Genomic DNA, 10,979 nt, shown 5'->3' on the forward strand with positions numbered 1-10,979 from the left:
GGGGAAATTTTATCAATGTTAAATATTGCATGTTTTTACTATTGTTTACTCATTTTATTCTGATATTACTACTTTGGTTTTATTTTGGATGGCTTATTTTCGTGTAGGAACTTCATTTTGATTATTCACCATAGAACCAACAGTTAAATGCAAATTCTTAATTTTTTTTTGAGTCGTGGCAGATTTCAATAGTTTAATCAACAACTTCTAGAAGCCGGGCTAGTCAGTATCTTCTAAAAGATGGGCAAATATTATCTTAAAGATTAAATTCAAAATTATTTTTGAATATAAATACCTGAGAAAGGTTATATAGGAGTTGAGACAGAATTCAACCACAAGACTTAAATATTCTTTATCTTTTGCAATAAACCTTTATTTTTAAATTTAAGATTTTTTTAGTTTGATTGTTTTATCTTTATTATTATCTTTTATTTAGGAATTAGTTATTTTATTTACTTAGAACTCTCGGATTTAAATACCCCTTGGGTTCAACAGTAGAACTCAAATTATAATTTATATTTCCTTAGTTGTTTATTGAAGTTCAACTTTCCTTTAATATATATATATATATATATATTATTTTCTTTTATAATGCTAAGCATGTTCCAATCCAAGCTTAGCCAAACACGAAATTAGCCAAAGGTTTTTGCAATAGCTCAACTTAATCGTGAGAATTGGGTGCACTTAACAACTTCGAGATAGAATTCTTCAGTTTTCTGGAAATTTGGAGTGAGGTTATTCCTTTAGAAGTCACGATGCCTTCACTTCAAAAAGATGTCGTTGACTTGAAGGTTATTTTGATTTACTGTTAGGGAGACAAATCAATTTATTGTAATTCTACTTCTTGTGAACAAACTTAGCGATTGTTTGTTAAAGCAATCAAATCGAGTTTGTCTCAGTGAGAGGCTATAACTCGAATCGGGCTTTTCCAGAACTTAAAGTTGTGTTGGTGCTAACAACGATAAACCTGGCTAGTCCAACAAATACTAAATTTCAGAGATAGACTAGGAATTATCAATTAAACGGAGAGAAAAATTAGCTACAAGAGTTGGGCCTTATTGATTGTAATCGGCCTGCCTTAAGGAGAGAAAATTTATTTCGATGATTGATTGAAATTGAGGCTAAGCAAAGCCTACGGCTAAATCTTCACAATTGAACTTTTCTACCTTATTTATTTTATTTATTTTTTTGTCATTTTTTCATCGGTTATTTATTTTTATTATTTTATTATTTTCAGTATATCTAAATCTTTTTTTACTTTTTAGTTAAACCCAAGAATCAAAATAAATAAATTTATCAGACTTTCTTAATTTTTATGGATTAATGTTTACTTCTTTATATTGTTTTCATGATTTATTTGACAAATTCTAGGCTTCTTATTTCGTCAGTCTGATCTTTCATATTTCATAAGCAATTCCATGAGAACATTCAACACCTGATTTTACCCATTCATGCTCATATCCGATATATACACGGATACACATACATGTTTGTGTATTGCAATTTTACTTGGGACACTTGAACTCTGTAAAATTATCTTTGATAAAAAAATATGGAAATGTAAAACTATTTAATATATTATTTGATAAATATATTTTAAGTTTAATTCATTTTATTTGAATGTATAAAATTATATAAAAAATGTAATTTATTAAATTATTTTTAATCATGAATAAAATAAAAAATTAAATTATATGAGTAAAAAGTTAAAAATGAAAATTTAAGAACTAATTATGATGATGACAACTTATAATAATTAATTAATTAAAAATATATATAAGTAAATGTTAAAAATGTATTATAATACACAAATGTTAAGTTTGCTGGTAACAATGATAATAATAGACAATTTTTAATAGTCAGATACATTTTTATAATATTTAAACCTTTCTTTACCTACATATTAAAAGATATTAAGCGCTTAAATATGCTTTCTCTTATATTTTAATGTAACAAAAATGTAGATACAATTACCACAAAATCGTATATTACTCGGGTAGTATGAAATTATTGAATAAATTAGATTAAATTTAGTCATTAGTCTCTATTTAAAGAACCAAAACTACAATTTATTGTTAACAAGTGAATTAATGCCAGAAATTGATCTATCAAATTTAACTGTTATTGTTTAGATCATGACTGAAAATTTGAATTTAAAAAAAATAATAAAAGAATTAGAAATATCAATTAAAATACATTAATTAATACCAGAAATTGATCTATCAAAATTAACTGTTATTGTTTGGATCATAGCTGAAGTTCAGAATTTAAAAAATAATAATAAAAGACCTAGAAATATCAATTTAAAATGCACTGATTAAATCCACAACTTAGTGATAATACATGAATTAATAGAAGAAATTGACCAATAAATAAATGGTACTTAGATTAACGGTTCCTTCATCATAACATAAGCAACACCAAACCTTACGAATGTGACAAATTATTGCAGCATTGTCAAAATTAAGGTTTTGCTCTTCATCAAATACAAAAGAAAGGGGAGTCTCCTTTTGGAGGAATATGAAAAACCATGAACAAGTGATCAACGCTTGACCCATTGGAAGCTCTTCCTTGCTTTCGCCTTCCCTGGTTTTTTCCTTTCCACCACACGTGAATCCCTTGTCAAGAACCCAGCTGGTACCACACATTAGAATTTTAGTTTAGTTATACCAGGATCATGACATCTAAATACAATTACAAAGATAACCAACAAAATGACCTTGCCAACTCTAAAAACGGTCTAGTCGAATATAATTGTATATAAACAAGGACACGTGACAACACAATTGTAAAAGCGATAATACCAGCTCTGAGAGGAGGACGTAGCTCTGGCTCAAAATTTTGCAAGGCCCTACTGATTCCCAACTGAATTGCTCCCACTTGACCTGTCACAGAAGATAAACAACTTTACTGAAAACAAGAACAAAACAACTCGGTTACATTTCAACTTTGGCAAAACGGGTCTTCAAGTGTTCGACATATGATTAAGTTAAAGTCATTGTGGCATATATTAGATGAGTCTTTCTTAGATTGGCACAGAAGGCTCAGTATCCTTGCCCCTGACTAGAACTAGAAGATTTCCAAAGTCCAAGCAGGGCTAAAGAGGCTCCAGTTTTTAAGATTCAGTGGCCTTTCACATTAACTATGAAGATTCAACAAACCGTATCTCATCACCTCAATGACAGGACAAAGTTTCATTATAATTTACGAGGAACGAGTATGGTATTATATGAATTTCAGTTAGAAGATAAAACATTTCTGGAGTGATCAAACATGTAAGGTGGACCTAGCATTCTTGCAAAATAACAGAGTAAAAACTGAAGATGTTTATTAGCCAAACCACATTAAGCCTGTACGTGCAAATGGTAATCAGCTTGCTACAAAAGGCTTCAGCTAGTTAAAACCTACCACATTACGTCATTGCAGTGGCAATAGCTCTTGCCACCATTTGACATGTGATCACGCAGTGTCAACAAGACATGGCCTTTAAGTCACATGTATGCCAAGTCAACGAATTAACAATTCTTTCATTTAGATCAACAGATTTTAATTGGTTAATTAATAATTTGAATTTTTAAATAGCAAGTAGTAACTAAGATATCAACCTCATTCACAAATTAATATCCCATGCATGTAAAGCATAACTCACACTTGCAGAAGCAAGCAACAAAATTGCTATCTATAAAATGAGAGTATAAAACACCTTAAGTTATTTGCTAATCAAATTCCCACATGGCAGGTTGCAGCATATTAAAAATGTAGAGTGTCTATCATTACAGAAGCCTCAAAAATACATAGCAAATATGTTGATAATGAAATTCAATTACTTGCATTTATTTTGTACAAAACAGACTGAACTTCTACCATGGGCATATGTTATCTTTTGTCTTATTCTTAACCTATCTCCTTCTAAGTAGAAAGCTTTCAGTATTACAAGTATAACTGGCTTAAGGTAATCAATACCCATGCACAACTTTTCACTTAGATCCCACACATCATAATAAAAAGGCTTCAGCAAGACCAGAACAGTTTATAATAAGTGGATGCTGAAGGGAAATTTAATTACCAGAACAATTTATTATATTTTTATGCACTGCTCGATCTTAACAATAGTGACATCAGAAGCGAAACAGGAGAATAGATTCAACCTCAATCGTCAAACAAAATAAGTGTGGGATGTTGCTAGTGAAGTTAGTCTTTTAAATGTTTAATGAAATAATGAAATGAAGTGCAATTCCAAGGACTTAAGCTTACCAGAAATACCACCTCCTTTAACAGTGCATTTGATGTCCCAAAGGCCCAAGGTCTTGGTTTCTGAGAACGGCCGAAGAAGAGCAGCACGATGATCAAGCATTGGGAAATAGACATCAAATTCTTTCTCATTGATAATGAATTTGCCATCACCGGGTTGAACCCAAACACGGGCAATACTATATTTCCTTCTCCCAGTCCCATAAGCCCTTCCTTTATCGTCTACTTGCCTTACTCTTTCTTTGGCAATCTCCTCCAGCTTCAGGCGCTCTATTTCAGCTCTTGTTGATTTCCTTGTATTCTTTTCATAACGCATGTCTTCTATAACACTTAAAGGTGGCAATCCGTCCACCCCTTCCAAATCCTTTAGAGCAATCAAACTGTCGAGCATGGCATCTGTGATACCGGATGCCACAATAAGGTCCCCAAATGCACGATTCTGACCTGCAAAAGGGAACTATCTTTCTTTTAACCCCTAAAGATAATTCAAGCAAAAGAACGGTACCCATCTTCTCATTACACAAACCAAAACACCAAACAATAAATTTATAAAATTGTTGCTCTTTTGCTTTTTCTCACTTCTAATCCTACTCGTAATTCTGATAGACAAGCACCCATTCAACACCACCGAAATATGCAGCAAATGCAATACTAAATACTCAATCTGTTCTACTAAATTTGTATTTATTACCATTTTGATAGTCAAACTTTTTAAACTTTGATTATAATTATTTCAAATATTTTAAATAATTAAATTTTATAAAATAAATTTTCAAGGGATAATACTAGTGGGACAGAAAGAGTAATACAGAATAGGCCAAAATACGATTGTTTGCAAAACGATTATTTGCTCTTAATTTGCAAACAATTGCAGCTTGATCTCAATAATTTTGTTAATTGCAATGCCCGAATAACCTTGAATTCAATAGTTCCTGTCCTACAAAATGCAGTAGCAATAAACTGATATAAAATCTATATATAAAAACAGGCGAAGAAAGCTAGCCTTTGAGAACGGCAGTAAGATGTTTCTCTTCTTCTTCAAGCTTCTTCCGCTCCTCAACGTCCAATTCAATACTAGTCCCGTCAACGGTTTCGCCAACAGCACGTACTCCTTCATCTTTCAAATCGAACAAGCCATCATCCTTCTCTTCTTCTCCAAAGCTCCACGCTTTCTCCTCCCCTCCATGAAACCAATCCCCTTCCCCACTCTTCTTATCGGTTTCATCGGAGAAAATATTACCAAACCTTCCGTCACTTTCTTGGGAAAATCTCCAGGGATCGGGAGACGAGTGATCATTTCTATCGTTATTGTTGTGGTTGCCGTTGGTAGAGAGGAGACGGAGGAGGGAAAGTGGAGGGAGCTGAGAGTAGGAGGGAGACGGCGGGGTTTTGGGGAAAGGAGGGGCAGAAGACGGAGATGGAAGGCTCTGGGGAGGAGACGAGACAACATTGGAGGCGAAGGAGGGTTTTGCGAGGAAGAGAGGGAAAGAGGCAACACAACCTCTTTCATTTTTTTTATTTGGGGCGGGGTTTTACAAAGTGGGGATTGCCGACCCGACCCGCTCCAATTGGAATACGATTGGGCCAAGTAAGCCCAAATATGACTAACGACAATTATTATTCAAGGCAACTTAATATCTTAATTATTAATTTTGTTCTTATATGATCACTCAGCTATTTTTTAATATCAAATTTATTTTCTTTTTAATTTTATTCTAATCATTTATTATTAAAAAATTATTAAAATTATTGAGGTGGTATTTTTTTTAATGATAGTGTAATATTATCTAATGGTGACATGTGAATATCTCAGTTAATTTTTAACAATAAATAATCAAAATGAACTAAAATTAAACAATATATACTATTTTAAAAGTAAAATATTTAGAAAACTAAGACGAAATAAAAATGTTATTAAAATATATTTTATCCTATTATTTATTTGCAAATGGCTTCTTTTATTTCCTTTTTAGAAAGAAAACAGGGCATTGAATTCATCAACCACGCAGCAATGGCTTAATCCCACTTTTACATATCCAAGACAACAATCGATATTATTATTATTATTTTTATGAGAGGAGAGGTGTTGCTCGAAATAGAATTTGAAATTAAGATTATAAATTTTGTTATTGTATTGTAATTTTAGATAATTTATTTTACTTTATTGAGTGATTTTAATGATAAAAATTAATATTATTTTTAGAATGAATTTATATTAATTTTATAAAAGTATATAAATATTTTTTATTTTTTTCTCAAATAAAGCTTAATATTTATTTTTTTTATTTAACATTTATACAAATTAAATATTGATGTCGATTTAATATTAATATATTTTAACTTGATTTAGTGGTTAAACAATTGTTTATTTTGTTTAAGGTCCAGGTTTAAATCTCAAGTCAACCAAATTTATTTATTTTGTAGTTATAATTTAGTATGAGTTGTATATAATTGTTGGTGAAATATCTTAAGTAACATCTCTAGCTTAACGAGTACGTGCTTGGCCCCTATCTAAGGGGTTTAGGTATTGATTCCCTTTAGCTATGTTTGATTTTGTTTTTATTAATTTTGGGTGGTTATGAGTGATATTATTTGTTTTAAAAACTCTCAATCATTTAATAATGAAAGTTAAAATATCTTATAATTGTTAATGTTTGAACTCGATACTTTTAGGGATAATAATCATATATTTTAATCATTGATGTCGTTTAGTTCTTGAAATTAGGATAGAAAAAAATGTCTTGAAAACTAAAAAAAATATATTTAAAATATCACATCAACATAACCATTAAATTTTCAACAGGATGTCCAAATAAAATATCTTAAGTTAGGGTTAATTTGCTTTAAGTCCCTATAAGTTAGGCGTGTTTTTTACATTTTAGTCATGTGTAGTGACTATTTAATTTTTTAAAAAGATATGTGAATGATTATGTAATTTCCCCTTTTAATTTAACGTGTTACTTTTTAGGCTTAATTAAAAATGAAAAATTGTCCTTAGGTCCTTGTAGATTAAACGTGTTTTTTTATTTTAGTCACTAGTATGTTTGTTTTTTATTTTATTTAGAATTAAGTTTTAAAAAGTTGAGTTTTCGCATAAGATGCCTGATTACTCGAATCTATTGCTCGATTCTAAAATTATTTAATAATTAATTTTTCTAAAAACTTTAAGTTTAATAATCCATATACTTTAGAAATTATCAATTTAGGTCCTTAAACTTTTAGTCTCTTAGACCCTGGTATTTTAGTTATTTGACCTTTTTAGTCCTTGAACTTCGATTAATGTTTTAATTTTGACATAATTAAATAGGTTAAATAGACCTCCACTTTTAGATAGATTTTAATATAGTCCCCTAATTTAGGGAATAATCTGAGACGACCCTCGCATAAATGCTCAAGGGACCAGCTCTATTCGATTCAATAATCAGTTTAAAAATCAAACAGGGTTAATATTAGAACATACACTTATAGGTTTGAGCCTTTAGGTACTTTAAGTTTCATAATGTGATACTTTAAGCTAGAAAAAACCTTAATTTACTTTTAGTTTAATTAGGATAAATAAAATTTGTTTGATCGTATTTTTTTTAACCCTAAGGAAATGTTCTCTTATTAGAGAATTAATAGTATATCTCTCGCAATCATGCTCAGTATGTAACCACTTGTGATTCCCGAAATAAGTCGTCATCCTTTTCAAAATCGCATCATAATTTTTAAAATTAAGGTAATGTCCAGTTATTAGGCATAATAGTTGAGCTCTAGCGTTTATGCTAGGGGCGAATGCTACCAGCCTTAATAAATGAATACCATTTTCAACTTCTTGCGTCCATAATGATTTTTAAATTAAATAAAGATTTCTGATTTTAAATATAGGGTAACCAACTAGGTACCAATTTTTGGGCTCTTGTGGGGGTGCTAATCCTTCCCCATGCGTAGCTGACTCTTGAACCCAATTTCTGGATTTTCGCAGACCCAAAACTCAGTATTTTAATAAAAATGTTTCATTAAAATCACCTTGTTTTTTGGTGTCCCAATCGCAACTTAAATGATTGGTGGCGACTCCTCATATTTCGAGAATCTTTTCAAAGAGCAAACCCCCGAGTCGGTATCGGTCTTTTCCTCGCCTGAGCAAAAAATGGTGTCGACAACTTGGCTACTCCTCTGGGGACTTTTGTTTTTAAACAAATTGAGAATCGAGACACGAGTTGGTTACCTTATATTTACTATTTTGGAAATTACGAGTTTGATCTTATTTAATTTACGGTTCATTATGTTATTTCAAAAGAAAAACAGGTTTTCTCTCTGATTAATGCTTACACTTTTGTGGAATTATTGAATATTATTGCATATCATAGCTCTAAACTCAAGCTCTAATCTGATTTACCTTAGGGAGAAACGTCACACCTCACGATGAGCATTGGGCTTTCTTGTGTGGGTTTGATAAAGTACCTCTGGAAAACATCCTAAGTTGTCAATCCAGATATCAGATATGAGGTATGTTTTTAGTGGTGTGATCCCTTGAGCTGAACCAGATTCACAAGTCTGTAATGGGCCAGAATCAAGGTCAACCTCTACGGGTTGTAAAAATTGCTCGGGAACCTTTGCTAGAACCCTGCCACATATAGAGAATTTAGAAAACCTACCCCACTAGAGACATGTGGATAACCTAGAAGAGCTATAACTCATGCAATTAGGATTTAATTTTCTTTGGTGTGTTTTGCATTCGATTCTTTAAATTTTTATTAATTATTCTTTGATTTTTATGAATTAATCTAATGTTACTAACTTGTCTCTTTGTTTCCTTGATTGCATGTATCGTTTCCATTTTATGTCATATAATTGCATAGAAGGTATTGATTCTCATATTACCTAGTTATTGTAAAAAGAGCTTAAGGAAGTAATGTTTTCTGATAGGACTGAGAACGCGATAAATTTTCAGACCTAGTCTGAGTATGGGTAGACATGGTTTGGGATAGTATTCACTCCCGAAGAGTCAGTGTTTCCAGAGAAGGTATTGTCAGTGTCAGGCAGGCGCATTGGTTTGAGTTATCAAGAATCTGGGCTAGCTGGGATGAGACATAAAAGATATTGTTCAAAGAAGTTTACGGTGACATCATCGAGTTACTGACGGTATCGATAGATGTAGTGGTGGTTTGATCCTTGGTTGGGTGCTAGAATTTGACTTATCGTTGCTTCACTTTCGACAGAGTAGACATGACCCCTACCCTGGAAGAATATACGGCTCTGCTAAACATCCTAAATGTTAGGAGGCATTCCCTTTACACCAAGGTGATCCGATCCAAGGCGTTCACAACCAAGATAATTACACTGACGGGAAATACCAAGGAATGAGTTGTCTGAAGAAGCCACAACCTTAAAGGTTTTCGTAATCCCGGAATCAGTGGAAGAGCGGCGCATCATAGAGATGATGATAGAGCTCGAGAAATTAGGGGATAGGGCTAGATATTATATTTAGTTCTTGTGGATGTACTCTCTTTGACTAAGTTCTTAGGCATTGTGTGTTGTTGAGAAATTTTTCTAGGAACTAAGTTATTTTGGAATCAATATCGGTTGCATTTGCATTTTCATGTTTTTTTCTAATGTTTAAATCTTAATACTTGCATTAAAATAATTCATTCATTTAATAATTCCCCAAATAATAAAATAAAATTTCTGATCATTTGTAGTGATCATGGAATACACCTCACACCCATAAGGTACTCGTAAATCAACCAAGAAAATGGAAGAGAGACTAGCAGGATTGAACAAGACCACAGGGAAGCACAAGATGAAATGAGAGAAAGACTAAGTAAAATGGAAGCAGAAATGACAAACTCATAACTTGGTTTACTGTAAAAGATCGAAACATATTCAAGAAGCATTAAATGGATGAAAAATCCGCAATTGACCAACCAGTGCCATCCGATCAAGAGCCCTCGCATCCCCCAGGTTTTGAGACATAATCGTCGCATCCTGCTGGGTTTAAATCCAACCCCCAACACCCACTGGGATTTACACCGGACCCCCGCATCCTCTCAGTTTCACACCAGTGCACATTTCTGTTAGATCACCAATTCTGTAAAAAACTAACCCCGAAATCTACGTGGCTAATCAAAAATACCACATTGAGTCCGTATTCCAAATGAATTACCCATCTACTGTTAGGGTAAGGCCTGTCAAATCAGGCGTGGAGGAGCTACCACTTGACTTTCATGAGATAGCAGAAAATGAAAAGGCTAATAGCGAGATAACCCATTAGTTGAAAAGTCTGGAGGAAAGGTTGATGTCAGTAGCAACGGAGCCTTTCTACGGAATGGACGCAAGAGAGCTAAGCTTATTCCCTGATCTCATACTGCCCTAAAGTTCAAAGCACCATACTTCAAAAAATACGACATAACCACTTGCCCATCTACTTACCTCGCCATGTTTTGCAGGAGAATGACGGGATATACTGAGAATGATAAGCTTTTGATACATTGCTTTCAGGACAATTTGATTGGATCGATGGCAAAAATGGTACAACCAGTTAACCAAATCCCACATCAAATCATGGAGGGATTTGGCCCGGACATTTTTAGAGTAGTAGCGTCACATCACTAACCTGGTACCTGACAGGTAGACACTGCAAAATATAGAAAAATGACACAACGAAACCTTTAGGAAATACGCCCAAAGGTGGCGTGATGTGGCATCACAAGTGCAACCCCTATTGCTGGAAAAAAAGGCTAAAGTTA

The 10,979-nt window shown here is 32.7% G+C and overlaps 1 protein-coding gene across 1 annotated transcript; it reads right to left on the minus strand.

Moving 5' to 3' along the window:
- Window positions 1–2,363: 2,363 nt before the first annotated feature.
- LOC120130232 (30S ribosomal protein S9, mitochondrial-like) lies at window positions 2,364–10,670 on the minus strand. The gene is made up of 6 exons (XM_039147512.1): window positions 10,663–10,670; window positions 8,655–8,857; window positions 5,255–5,752; window positions 4,255–4,695; window positions 2,805–2,885; window positions 2,364–2,634 (listed from the first exon to the last, which is right to left on the minus strand). The coding sequence occupies exons 1-6, from the start codon at window positions 10,668–10,670 to the stop codon at window positions 2,543–2,545; spliced, it is 1,323 nt and encodes a 440-aa protein (XP_039003443.1). The 3' UTR covers window positions 2,364–2,542.
- Window positions 10,671–10,979: the final 309 nt, after the last annotated feature.

The sequence above is a fragment of the Hibiscus syriacus genome, unplaced genomic scaffold (genome assembly GCF_006381635.1).
Source record: "Hibiscus syriacus cultivar Baekdansim isolate YM2019G1 unplaced genomic scaffold, ASM638163v2 tig00110528_pilon, whole genome shotgun sequence".
Taxonomy (NCBI): Eukaryota; Viridiplantae; Streptophyta; class Magnoliopsida; order Malvales; family Malvaceae; genus Hibiscus; species Hibiscus syriacus.